The sequence below is a fragment of the Topomyia yanbarensis genome, chromosome 1, assembly GCF_030247195.1.
Source record: "Topomyia yanbarensis strain Yona2022 chromosome 1, ASM3024719v1, whole genome shotgun sequence".
Classification (NCBI taxonomy): Eukaryota; Metazoa; Arthropoda; class Insecta; order Diptera; family Culicidae; genus Topomyia; species Topomyia yanbarensis.
The window spans coordinates 208,861,531-208,875,640 of NC_080670.1; the positions used below are offsets into that span (position 1 = coordinate 208,861,531).

Consider the following 14,110-nt stretch of genomic DNA (forward strand, 5'->3'; position numbering starts at 1 on the left):
AATTGATTTAAGTAAGTTAACAATACTTCTCATCGGAGGCTCGAATAACATCGCGCGGAAGCGCCAAACAGATTGCATCACCTTCAATTCCATCGTGGTCATAAATACACAACCACTGACGTTGACGTACGTGTTATTATAGTGCTAATAATATTGCAGAGGTTATTTTCGCAAATATTAGTCTGAAACCATGTGCTTCTAAAGTTTTAACGTTCTTTTACTCGGAATCAATAAGTTCTGTCTTAACCGTCGCTGTGCTTGACAACCAGAGTTCAAGGCCTCCTTAGTCCCGCCGATTGTCTGTGACGGGTTATTCTTTACCGCTATTATTTACAGAAATTTAACCCAACACGGGTGGCAGCCATCATGGGATTTCATCAGCAGCGGCGATGATAGTTTGCACTAGTATTGAGGCTGCGGGTACTGCAAGTACTATCAATTACCGACCGGCTAATTAACTATAGTGGGGCCGCCGTTGAGTCGCGACGCACGGCTCAGTGCATCAGTAGTTTTCCGATCATAACAGACTCCAGCCTCGATCCCGATTAGTGTTTTCTGGTTAGAAAAAAAAAAACCGGGATTGATAAGGAGAGGTCGCTCGGTGGGGGACTTTCCATAGGACATTATAAACAAAGGGGTGAGTATCGTTTAATTTACATGATGGGATGAAACGATCGCCATTAATATTCAAACAATACACACACAAAGACGGGTGACTTTGATCGGGAGCGAGTGAGTCTCTCTGATTGTGAGAGAGAGCTCGAACAAAAAAAACGAGAGATAGGATCATGTTGATGATCGAAGAAAGACCCTTCTGCGGTACAGAAGAGCAAAGGTTGTTGGGGCGATCACGTTCGTTCGGGATGGTGTGGTGTGGTACGGCGATGATGCGATGGGATTGAATATGAAAAGAGAAATTTCCATAAATCAGTTATTGTCATTTGAACCGTGCTAAAGTACGGTTCGCAGGCCTCGGGAAACGGTTCTGTAGTGTGTATTGGAAGTGGCAGCATATTACAACTGTTCATACATTGGGGCTTGATCGGTGTCCAAGATCTTCGGCATAGTTGGAGCCAGAAAGGCATAGAAAACTGCTCACAGGTATTGTAAGTTCAGTGGCATTTATGTTGAAGGAGGCTGAAAGCGCTGTGTTGGTGATTTATTCGCGGTTTTTTTTTTGGTTGGAAGAGTACCGAAAATAAGGTGAAGTGGAGTGTTGTGTTTCGCAAGTGTTTTCGTTTGCTACACGTGACTCGTATAAGGTTTTTGGCTAATCGTGTTGGCTCACCTGTTCTACAACTTTTGTGTATGATATGAACACAATCAACGGTAGAAATGGCTGATGTTTGACTGTTGCTCGGTTTTAGGTATTTGCTCTTCTGCTGAATAGTTGTGTAATGAGTTCCACGTGGGAACAATATCTGTTGGAGGTACTGATTCGGTTTCAACTGGTTCATAAGTTTAACGTACTGGTAAATCTTGACGACCTTGTAGTTAGCAATTTTGAACGGACTGGAAGATCGCAGTAGGCAAATGTATCGTCTTATAGTTCGTCTGTTCGCTGTTTTTGTCTAGTTCTAGAATAGTTGGTGACATGTGAACCGTTACGGTGATAGTTCTGCTCATGGTTCAGTATTGGGGTGTATTTTATTTATTTTTGAATTCATTGTTAGTACAGACGTTGGCTTTTCTTTTTTTTCCACAAATCTAAGAGCTTAGCCTGTTGGTTACTCTACCTGAGGGTACCCTGACTGGTTTTATAGACACCAGAGAGGAAAACGATTTCTGACGATTTTTGACATAAATATCGCAAATTCGAACCTACCGACATGGCATAACTATTCCGTTAGCGAATGTCGATAACGACTTTTTTCCTTCTAATTTATTTGACACGGCTCAATGCGTTACCACAAATGATCCGTGAATCTTTCGTGTTATTTTAAGATGTGAAAATAAAATAACTAAGTTACTGCATGTGCGTCGGGTCTTGTTGACGCAGCTTGCTGCTGCGTGTTGAGATCCTTTTTCTTGGCGATGATGCATTAGTTGCGTTATCCCGTGCAACTTAGGGGTCAATCCGTCTGCCTTCTCTCGTGTTTTCATTCACGTCCATGTCATCATCAATACTGCTTTTATGCTGTTCATTGTTGGAAGTTCTAGATTGTTTCTTGTTCTAATGGGTCGCTGTAAATCCATCTTCATCGACATTTGTTCTTTTGGTGGTATTGGTTGTTACGCATTTGATGCAATCGTTGTTACCGATTACGATGTTCAATACTTCGATCGCCAACAACTTGCCGCTTCTTGTACGCAATATAATATCTTTTAAAGAACTTTCACAGTTTTCTGCAATACTCTAGCAGCAACTGGTAGCACAATTTGAAATATTTCGATACACTTTTCAAATTAATATTCAACACAGGAACAAGTTGCGAGTCACGTCTTCAGCTCTTGCAGCGGGCATTGCCTACTATGATTTTCAAAAAGGGTTTTCGTCGAAAAAGTTGAGATTAAGGAGGATAAAAAGCGTTTACCTTCCTTATAGTGGGGAAAGAGGCTGTCGAATATTTAAAATTTTAAGCATTTTTAGAAGAAAAGCTCCTCAGAATTTACGTGGAATTAGTTCCAATGTTGGAAGTTGGGGTTTCGAGGCATCCAAAGGGTTTTTTTTCTTCATTTTGGATTTTCTGACAACCGAGTCGTCATATAATCTTAATTTTTTCTAAGAGCTTCATGAAAAAAGTTTCAAAATTTTAGAATTTTTAATCAAAACCTGCGAAAGCTTCATTATTGCCCGACAGTTCTTTCTTGGATGACACAATGTCGTGAATTCAGCTCGTTTTAGGTAAACTAGACGCCATTATTGAGATATCATTTTAGCACTATCTAGATCTGACTAGAACCTAACTGCACCATAATGGGACCTAATTAAGGATAAAATCCGTTTATTGAAGCACACCTTTTTGTGGATTGCCGAACTCACAGTTTTATCCGTTACAAAGACGATAGTTTACTTGCCACAGAAACAGATTTCTTGCCAAATCATATAATTTTTTCACGAATCTGCTTGAAAGCTTACTGCGAGCAGGCACCTTGTAAAACTTCAGCCCAGAGATTTGTTTGAAGTGGGTTTTTACCTAGGCTTTATCGTCGATCAAGATACATTCATCGAGTTTTGTCATCACTTGACCGTACAGGCTTGCGAGACCCGGTTCTGGTCATTGTTTGTAGGAGACGAATTCGTTCAGCAAAGTACAGCACAGTAAATCATAATCCAAGATGTTGGCTTTGTACTTTGTCGGCAGTTGTGAGAGTTTCTTTGTACTTTATTAGTCACTCGGGTTTTTAGAATAATCCAGCAGTTTTGCCAGTTCCCGGTCCGTAACACCAACTGCTTGATATACTCCATGTCGTTGAGCACTTTCCGCAAAGTATCCTCACAGGCGTTGCACCTACGTAACGCCTAGTGCCTGGATGTAGACTATTCCTTACACTCCTTCATACCACGGCAATGTGAAACTCTCCAGCGCCAGCTGAGGATGGCGCATTCCTGCTTGTCTAAACGTCTTCCTCAAAGTTCTCTCATGATCCTCCAAACTGTAACAGCACAACATGGGGACAGCAAACGTGTTGATTGCTCTGACCTTATACTCCGCGTTCAGGAGAGACTTGAAGACAGTTCAATCGACTCAAGAATTTATTTCGGAGCTTAAGATTGATATAGGTAAAGCAAATCCAAGGGAGTTGCCGGAATCCAAGATACTTGTACGATTCACCACGAATCATCTCATCTTCGTCGATCTCGTAGCCTCCAGTGTCCTACCAATCGCCCTGATAGTAGCTGAAAAGATCAATATTTCTCTAGGCCAAACTCCATGCCACTAACGTCTTCGACTAGTTTGATGACTACACCCAGTTGTTTCGTCACGCCGAATGTGGTAGAGGCCCCTACATGAAGATATTAGAACTTAGATGATGTAGATTAGATTGTTCTGCTGACCCAGGTCCAGCAGTAATGAGAAAATGCTCGTCCATTGTTCTGATGTTGAATGTTTCTCAGACTGGTGGATCGGTGCGAATGATAATGTGGGCGTGCGTTACCCTTGTATGCCACACCCGTAATCGAGAAAGAAATACTCGATCCTGTCGAGCAACTCATTTTGGAATCTATTCCTTTTTGTTCCGGAAGTGGCATTGTAGATAGATGAATCCAGTAATTGATAATGTGATTGATGATCTTTCTCTGACGATGTCGGTCGTTGGCAACTTTTTCGAGAGATATCTGCCGGTCAATCGGCAACCTCGTTTCCAACGATTTTGAAGTGTTCGGGAGCCTAACCGAGAATCTCAGCAAAATACATCTTCTCGTTTCCGGGCGACAGCACTATTTCGACTGTTTCCGCTCAAAAGACAAAGCAGAAAGGTTCTAGACTAAGTGAGGGATCAGCTTCGATACCACTGAGGCCCACACGCATAACTTCGTACTGCTTCGACCCATCATCAGTGTAGATTCAAGTGTGGTTGGCGTACCTACGCTCGACCAGCTCATGGTAACGCATTCGGGCAATGCTGGAAGAATCCCCTGCTTTGAAATAACTAGACGGGCTAAAGTCCAGACTTGGTCCTCGGACGGATATCTTTGCAAGTGGAGGGGCGGGGCGCCACTAGAAAAGATGAGTTTCTTGGCCGTTTCTAATAAAAAGCAGTTATGGCTCAATGCGGAGGAGGGTATCTGTTTCGATGCACGTAGTTATGGTTCGCCAACTCGTCAGATTGTCGAAGAAGCGGTTATGGATCAGACCCTGACTGAGGATCAGTGCAGTCCTTCTCTTACACTTTAGGTGACGGGAATTTATCGTGCGGATCAGTGTTTGTGAAGAGGAAGTTTATTCTAATAACATGGGTCATCGCTCACATCCCGTTACTCTCCCAGAATACGTCCAATTGACTTCCATCCGCACTGATTCGGAAGCTTCGACCGCTCTGATTAGTCAAGGTTTCGTCGAACATCACTGATTGATGAGGGTAATCAATCGCCTGATAACCATCCTTTCCGTGTTAGGGTAGGTCGATAGACAGAAAGCTGTTCGGGTTACTTCCGAAAGCCAGAAATGGAGTTGATATAGTTTCGGTTTGAGTCCAGGTAATTTCCGCTCAGGGTATCCTCTATACTTCCGATGTTGATGATTGAACGTTGACTCCGTCCAGGAACTCAGAGTATCTAGCTTCTCCAAGTTGGGTCAAATTACAGGACGATGACAGTGCACGGTTTCGTCTTGTTTACGTACTCCTGATAATTTTCCGTGCGAAGACTATGTGATCAGTTCCAATGGCTCGGACGGCAGGTTGGTCTTGATTTTCAGACCAATGTGTGATGGAGATCAACTCCACTGGTCTAGTGCCACCGGAAGTGTTTGCCGAAACACGCTGCTAGATTCGTGCCGGTTCAGGTGTGTGCTTCTCGAAGGGTAAGGTATCCCTCTCAGAGTCTTTCCATAGACCACAGTTGGATTAAGGGGTAGCGAGGAACCTGATGTTTCATATTCGTGATACGAGGATTCTAGATCTGCTTATGAGTCTCCCAACTGTATAGATGTTAATTTAGACGAATGAGCCAGAATCTTTAGAGGATTCCGTTAAAATTTTGACAAGGGCTTCGCCAGAACTCTTTGTCGGTGCCTACCGGAATCCTTAACAAAATTTTATTAGAATCCTTAAAAGTTCTACATCAGAATCCAGAAGACTCTATCAAAATCTTGAGAAGGAGATTGTCGGAATCCTTTGTGAATCCGTCAGAATCCTGCTCCGAATAACATAAATGGCTTTGAATTCTTAGTCGAATCTTATCGGAATCTTGAGTGGTCAGGATTCTTCGAAGTATTTCATTCGAATTTTCAGGATTCCATCGGCTTTTTGGGTTGGTTCTGCTATACTCTCTATCACATTAACGCCAAAAAACTTAGGATTCCATCCAGGTTGAGAAGGATCCCCTCAGATATCAGAATTGGTTTCCGTCAAAATCCTGAGAATGATAGTTTAGCCACCGGGCATCGATTCTGAAGGAATAATAGTTGTCAAACACATTTTTTGTAGATTTTTTATCTATTCGCTAAATCCGTCTCTGTATTCGAGTGGAATCCTCCTCCGGAATCTGACAAAATATTTCTCAGGAATTGGGAGAAGTTTCCTGGGATTGTGGTTGAATCCTTCTCAAAAATTCGGCCAATAAGTTCGACGTCCCCGTGATTTGTAATCTAAGCGAATTATTTTCCTTACTTTGTCCAGAACTCGCAAATTTTTGATGAACTCTGATGCAGAATTACAGAAATCTGACGAAAACCCAAGGTAGAATTCTAAGGAATTTTTAGACGTAATTCTCTTCCATTAGATTTCTGAAAAGCAAATCCCGCAAGAGTCTTGATAACAATAACGTACAAACAAGAAAATTCCGTCCGATTCTAGAAAAAAATAATCTCAAAATAATGAGTTAGACAGTGGCACAGTCTTCAGCAGGATTTCAAAGAAATCCTTTCCCCATTTTTGGGCTTCTATTCAGACCAGTATAAAAAGACTGAGAGAAATTACATCAGAGTTCTGCGAATTCCGTAATCAATCTTATGAAAGATTCCATTTGAATTCTTTGTCAGATTCCATCGGAATACTGAACAAGGTTGCATCAGGATCATGCGAAATTTTCCATTAAAATTAAGAGGATTTTGAGAAGATATTGGGGGATCTTGAGAAGGACTCCATCAGAATTTTTTTTATCCTGTACGGAATTTTCCATCATATTCCTGAGAATTTCATTAGAATTCTCAATTAGCTTCCTTCAGGACCCTGGCGAGGATTTCATGAGAAACTGAGAAGGATTCCATCATAATATTGTCAGATCCCATCTGAAACCTGAGCAGAGTTTTATCAAGTTTTTCGTCAGCAGCCGGAGGATTCCATCAAAACTGTGATCAAACCAATGTCAGAAACCCGAGAAAAATTTCATTGTAATTCTTCTCCGGATCCCATCGGTATTCTGAGCAGTGCATTATCAGCATCTTGAGAAGTTTTCCGTCAACATCCTGAGAATTTTGTCAGGTTTTATAGAGAACACTCTAAAGATTCTCCATTTTTAAATAATTTTGATGAAATCCTGGAAATCCCGTTTTCTTGGTGTTGGATCAGTATCCTGAGAAATATTGTATAAGAATAATGAGGATTCCGCTAAAATCTTGAAAAGATTCCATCAGAATCTGAATCAGAATTCCGTAAAAATCATGATCAGCAGTACGTAAACAAACTTCCTTCGACCTGAACTAAGACTCCATCAATATTCGGCATTGGAGTCCTAAAGAGTAATTTATCTGAGTCCGGAAAACTCCGTCAAAATCTAGAAAAGGAAGCGTTTCATCCTGATCAGAACAACGTCATGAAACTGAGAAGAATTCCATCAAACTGCTTTGTCGGATCCCATCGAAATCTTGAGCACCCAGTTGGTGATAGTTACTGACGAGATGAACTCGAAACACAAAATTCAAACTTAATTCAAGTTAGGTCTTGTATCCCTAATGCGCAAAATGGTTTAATCCAATTTCCAATTTCACTCTGCTCAAAAATTCGAAGGAATCCGATGGAAATTTTATTAGAATCCGGAGGATTACATTAATATCATGAGGAAAATTTCATCAGAATTCTAAGCTCGGTTTCGTCAGTATCTTAGAAGTCATCATGAGAAGGATTCCAACAGAACCATTTATCGGATCCCAGCGGAATCCGGAGGAGCCCTTTAGAATTCTGATATGGATTCCATCAGAATTCATCAAAACGGAGAGGGATCCCATCAGAATCCTGCACAGAATTTCATCAGAATGCTGATCATGCTTTGTCGGATCCCATTGGAATCCTCAGATGAGTAGCTTAGAATTCACCGGAATCTTGACAACTTTTCCATCAGAATCCTGAAAATTCCTTGAAATTTCTGAGGCTTCTATCAGAATTCTTTGTCAGATTCCACTGGTATTCTTAAGATCCTGAGAGATTTTCCATCAGAATCCTGAAACAATCCGTCCAAATCTTGAAGATTCAAGAACTCCAAGCGAAGTTTACCATCCAAATGCCTAGGATTTCATCAGGAATCTGAGGCGAATTTGGTGAAAATTCCAATGAGAATAACGTCAAAAACTGAGAATAATTCCATCAGAATCCTATGCAGAATAATGAACATTCCTATGTTGAATCCCATCGGAGTTTTGAGTAGCGTTTCATCAGTATCTAATGGAGTTTTCCCTCAGTATTCTAAGGATTCCGGCGAATTCATGATAATTTAATGTCGGATCCCAACGGAAGCCTGGGCGAAGTTTTGCATCAAAGCTCGGAGAACTGCGTCACAATTCATAGTTGGATTCCGTAAGAACTCTTTTCAGGCTAATGTCAACAAATTAAAAAAGATTCTATCAGAATCCTGTAGAATTCGAACAGAGCCGTGATAAGAATGACGGATAGTCGAGTGAACAATTTCATTGGAACTTTGAGTACAGATTCATAAGAATGCTTAGGATTACGTCAAATACTGGAGCAGAATTCCATCAGAAGTCGAAGTTGGATTTAGTCAGTATCTTGAATATGATGTCTCTGAATTCATCAAAACGCTGCGAATTTTTCTCAGGATACCGTCAAACTCCTGAGCGTAATTCCAACGGAATCAGTAGACGGATTTCATTGGAATCCGGGGCAGCTTTTCATTTGAATCTTGGAAAGTTATCCATCAGAATTCTGAGGATTCCATAAAAATCTTTAGAGGGATCTCATAAAAACTTGTAATTGAGTTTCGTAAGAATCCTAAGCAGGAATACATCAGCTATCCGAGATGAGAAATTCCACATTCTTTTGAAATCGTGTAAAGAATGTCATCTTATTGGAATTCTTAGCAAGTTGTGAGAAGTTTTCCATAAGATTTCCTAAGAAATCTTAAGAAGAGTTTCATCAAAATTGAAAGACTTAAGCTTTAGAATCCTTAGTCCGATCCAACCAGAATCATGCGGATGCATAAGAATTTTTAGTTGGGTTCTCTAGAAATCGTGATAATCAGGATAACGACAGAAAACTGAGAATGATTCCAACAAGATTCTTTATCGAATCCCATATAGAATCCTAAGCCATTTTTCATCAGAATCCTTCATAATTCTGAATAAAATTCGGTCAGAATCGTTAAAAAATTTAGGATTCAATCAGAATCCTGTTCATAGAGTTCCATCGGAATGCTGATCATGCTTTGTCGGATCCCATCGGAATCCAGAGCAGGGTATCTTTGAGTACATCGGAACTTTAAGAACTTGTCCATCAGAATCCTGAGAATTCTGCGAACCTTTTGAGGATTCCTTCAGAAATATTTTTGTAGGATCCCACAAGAATTCTGAATAGAATTTCCTCGGGATCCTGAGAAATTTTTCATCAGTCCTGAAAAATCCGTTAAAGTCTTGAAGATTTCAGAATTCCAAGGGAAGTTTTCTATCAAAATCCTACAGATTCCGTCAAATATTTGAGAAAAATTCCACGAGAATATATTGTTGGATCCCAATGGAAGTAAACTACGGAGGATTCCATTCTTAGTTGGGTTCCGTAAGAACTCTATTCAGGTTTGCGTCAACGCGCTGAAAAAGATTGCCCAACAAACAACGAAAGCTGAACAAGCCTTTAATCAGAGAGAATAAGCTGAACAAGAACTGTTTTAAGGCCATTATCCAGCTAAATTGTTTGTTGGGTCTATCAGAATCCTGTGTAGAATTCCATCCGAACCCCTGGTCTGAATAACGAATAATCCAATGTCCGATTCCCTTGGTTCTCTGAGTACATCAACATCCTGTAAAGTTTTACATGAGAGCCCTGAGAATTCCGTCAAAATCTCGAGCATAATTTCATCAGAACCAGTAGAAAGATTCTATCGGAATCCTCAGCAGCCAGTTATAATGTTGAGAAGTACTCGTAGCTGGATTTCTTCAGTATCATTAGCATGATAACTTAGAATCCACCAAAATTTTGAGAAGTTTTTCATCAGAAACAGGAGGATTCCTATCCTATTGGAAGTCTGATGAAGTCCTGGGAAATTTTTCATCAGCAAGCGGAGTTGGTTTCCATAAGAATCACGATCTATCCTGATTAATTTCTGAGAAGACTTTCATCAGAATCTTGTGCAGATTTTCGTTACAGTTCTCAATATCCCAAAAATTTAAAAAAAAACTGATGGTTCTTTATCAGTGCTAGCGAGATGAATTTGAAACACAAAAAATCAAACTTAATCTTGAGTAAGATTTTATCAGAATCCGAAGTTGGATTCCTTCAACAACCTAAGTAGAATAAAGTAAAAAAAATGAGAAGAAATGTTAAAAATGACTCCATGAAAATTCTCAGAAGGGATTCACCAGTCCCTTCGCAGGTCATGACTCACAGATTCGTAAGTTTAAAAAAGTATTCTGTCGTCCTTGCTGGGTTATTTCAATTTATTGAGTGCTGGAGGTCCTACCATAACGCAAACTCATTTAAGGACGCTTCAATAAGCCACTCTGCACGACATGAGTAATCATCGAAAGTTGTTTTAATTTCTTGGATTCACTCAAAACTCACTCGACGCTAGATTTTCCGCCCAGTTACATCGATCATTGACTCCTGTCGGGGCGAGGCGGATGTCAATTAACCCAAAAATAAAACTCAAGACAACACGTGCAGGTCACCGGAGTACGTTGGCTGATGGCTGGTCACGTCACGCTAAATTGAATCCGATAAGAGTTTATTCCAGATTCCGCAATACTTACGTACGCAAGAACTCTTCTTTCAGCCAGTTATTAGTGGTTCGGTTCCAGTTTTCGCGATTCCATGAATGGCACGAGACAGATTGTTTGTGTCAGTGTAGGTTCAATTATTGGATTCCTCTTATCTGAACTAGTTGGCTATCCTAGCAGGCCTAGGTTTTCTTGAACGATCGGAAAACTGAAAAAAAAATCAATAAAACTGTCAACGATCTCTCACATTGCCATAGATGTTTATATAGAACACGGTCATCTCACAGAGCTGTTATTGTTGTCATAGCCATATTTACCAATTAATCACTTACATATGTTTACAAAATCTCTTCTGACGAATGCCTCGTACATACCGTAAGGACCATAGCAACCGATTACGATCAGCACGAACAGGCTACCAGCAACAAAGTCCACAACAGCCTAGCGATTCCACGGCCTGCTTAGCTGGTAAAAGGTCGAGACCCTTCCTGTCGATCATTGTAAACGAGTTGTTTGTTGTTATTGTTATTTACTCCACGCCTTTTCGCTGCTGACGTATATTCTATTTTTCCTTTCGACAGCATGGATCTCCCGTTATCGGCGACGTCTTCCGCGTCATCACATTCCTCCCTATCGCAACGGCAGTTTGAGGACAGCAGTGAACAGACGTCAACGACGGTAGAGGAGAAACAGCCACTCGAACTACTCAACGCCGATACGTTACGTACGCTACGCATTCATGACGGTGCTGCCTCTGGCGGAGAAGTTAGCAGGTATGCGCTGAAAGGTAAACGACTTGGTCGCGGCGTAGTTCAATCAGGACTGACACATGAGTGTGGCGTTTTCGGAGCTATCGGAACGGGAGAATGGCCAACGCACTTAGACATACCGCAGATTATCTGTTTGGGGTTGGTTGCACTACAACATCGGGGACAGGAATCGGCCGGAATCGTGACAAGCGAAGGAAATTGTGCGAAGAATTTCTGCGTCCACAAGGGTATGGGTATGATCAATAACATCTTCACGGACGATTCGATGAAAAAGCTGAAAGGGAATCTGGGAATCGGTCATACGAGATACTCAACGTCAGCCGCTTCCGAGGAAGTCAACTGTCAACCGTTCGTGGTGCATACGGCCCATGGTGCTCTGGCGGTAGCTCACAACGGAGAAATAACTAATTGCGAGAGTTTGCGAAGGGATGTGCTGTCGCGGGGTGTCGGTCTGTCTACGCACAGCGATTCGGAACTGATCACACAAGCGTTGTGTCTAAATCCTCCGGATGGAGAGGATAATGGGCCGGACTGGCCGGCCCGAATCAAGCATTTGATGCAGTTGGCTCCGCTGTCCTACTCGCTGGTTATTATGCTTAAGGATAAAATCTACGGAGTGAGAGATCCGTACGGAAATAGACCTTTGTGTATTGGGAAAATCGTTCCACTGGCGGCCGGATCGTATCGAACTGGTAAGATTTGATGATTTCTAGGTATTTTATATATTTTAAAGTATTTATTTTCTAAAAACAGAAAAAGTAGACAAACTTCCAGCCGAAGGCTGGGTAATTTCCAGCGAAAGCTGCGGTTTCCTCTCGATAGGTGCCCGCTACGTTCGGGAAGTCGAACCGGGCGAGATCGTCGAGCTGACCCGGAACGGAATCAAGACGATCGATGTGGTTGAGTGTCCGGAGAATCGGCGGCACGCCTTCTGTATCTTCGAGTACGTTTACTTTGCCCGATCGGATTCGATCTTCGAGGGTCAAATGGTGTACTCGGTGCGGCTACAGTGCGGCCGACAGCTGGCCCGTGAATCGTTTGTCGATGCGGATATTGTCAGCTCGGTGCCGGAATCGGGTACGGCAGCTGCTCATGGTTATGCTAGAGAGGTAGGTTTCTGATTTTTTTGTATTAGCCAATGATAACTTATTACCAATTGTAGACGGGACTCCACTTCGCCGAAGTTCTTTGCAAGAATCGCTACGTCGGACGTACCTTCATCCAGCCATCGACCCGTCTTCGTCAGCTGGGTGTGGCGAAGAAGTTCGGTGCACTATCGGAAAATGTTGCCGGGAAGCGATTGATTCTGATCGATGATTCGATCGTGCGGGGAAATACGATTGGACCGATTATCAAGCTTCTTCGGGATGCTGGAGCCGTTGAGGTGCACATTCGAATTGCCAGTCCGCCACTGTTGTATCCGTGCTATATGGGGATCAATATTCCGACACGGGAGGAGTTGATCGGTAATAAGTTAAGTCCGGAGGATCTGGCTAGGTACGTGGGAGCCGATAGTTTGGCGTATCTAAGCGTCGAGGGACTACAGAAGGCGGTTCAGCTGAACGTGGTCAAGACCAGTCCGGAGAAGGTGGGTCACTGTACCGCTTGTCTGACCGGGGATTATCCCGGTGGATTACCGGAAGATATCGAGTGGTAGGACTATATGTTGTGTTTTGGGAAGGTTTTACGATGCCTTTCATTGTATCATCAATAGAATTAGAAAGTATGACATAAGAATGTCAGATAAAATAAAGTTTTGAAGAGAATACTGTAGACGAGAAATGAATCCGAAATACCGGTTCTTAGAGAATACTTATGATTTACCGCGAAACTGTTGAATTGTATACAAGTGTTCCGTTATGTCGGTCGAGCAGCGTGTAACCGTTGCAAGCTTTCGGCTCCTTGACTACAACAATATACATTCACGTTACACAATAGCAAATGTTCCTTATATTTCGACAAATTTTGCTTGTTTTTTTTCAAGACGTTAGGTGAATTTTTTGACCTCGATTTTTACCACAAAACCTTTTAAACTATTAGCCAAATATCAATAATATACATAAGAAAATTCCTTCAATTTGAGCGCTCGACTACTAAAATCGGCCAATCAGCTCGTGAAATACTAAAAAACCTTTTTAACGGTTTTGATAATCATTTTTTTCTGGAATTTGGAACTCGACAACAGAAAATAAATTACTACAATTTTTGTGTTCTGTGAGTTCCATACAATAATCGTAGATAGATATTTCAAGAAACCAGAACTTTCTCTCTATAAACTTGTAATATCAAGCCAGTGAGCATGTTGTTTGGTCGTGTGTACTAAAAACCGTGATGGCAAGTCCCAACTGCTAGAGTCTTTACGGATCAGATCATTCTTTAAATTTTTTTAATCGATTGAATTCAGGTGACCTTTGATCCAGTTCGAACTTGTCACCGATGTAGGCTTGGTATGCGTGGATCTTCTGAACTATCGGATTGGCTGTTATAAGTACAGTGAAGATGACTGGAAAGCAGGTGATTGCACTCTTCATCAGTCTCAACGTATGTTTCGTTTCCAATGATTGTCGAAACTCG

General features: G+C 41.6%; 1 protein-coding gene across 4 annotated transcripts; it reads left to right on the top strand.

Moving 5' to 3' along the window:
• Positions 1-116: 116 nt before the first annotated feature.
• Positions 117-13,302, top strand: LOC131690364 (amidophosphoribosyltransferase-like). 4 transcript variants are annotated; one of them, XM_058976096.1, is made up of 4 exons: positions 117-637; positions 11,348-12,228; positions 12,290-12,645; positions 12,699-13,302. In XM_058976096.1, exons 2-4 carry the CDS (start codon positions 11,349-11,351, stop codon positions 13,191-13,193), a joined length of 1,731 nt encoding a protein of 576 aa, XP_058832079.1. In that variant the 5' UTR covers positions 117-637; position 11,348; the 3' UTR covers positions 13,194-13,302. The 4 variants fall into 4 exon arrangements, with proteins under 4 accessions (XP_058832079.1, XP_058832071.1, XP_058832085.1 ...); XM_058976088.1 differs by lacking the exon at positions 117-637 and adding an exon at positions 837-1,101; XM_058976102.1 differs by lacking the exon at positions 117-637 and adding an exon at positions 1,173-1,430.
• Positions 13,303-14,110: the final 808 nt, after the last annotated feature.

Bases quoted from the DNA above. Each gene is read 5' to 3' on its own strand.
- LOC131690364 (XM_058976081.1), top strand. From the start codon at position 11,126: ATGCCTCGTACATACCGTAAGGACCATAGCAACCGATTACGATCAGCA. The intron at 11,242-11,347 runs GTCGAGACCCTT...TCCTTTCGACAG, and splicing joins GCCTGCTTAGCTGGTAAAAG to CATGGATCTCCCGTTATCGG. The intron at 12,229-12,289 runs GTAAGATTTGAT...TTCTAAAAACAG, and splicing joins GGCCGGATCGTATCGAACTG to AAAAAGTAGACAAACTTCCA.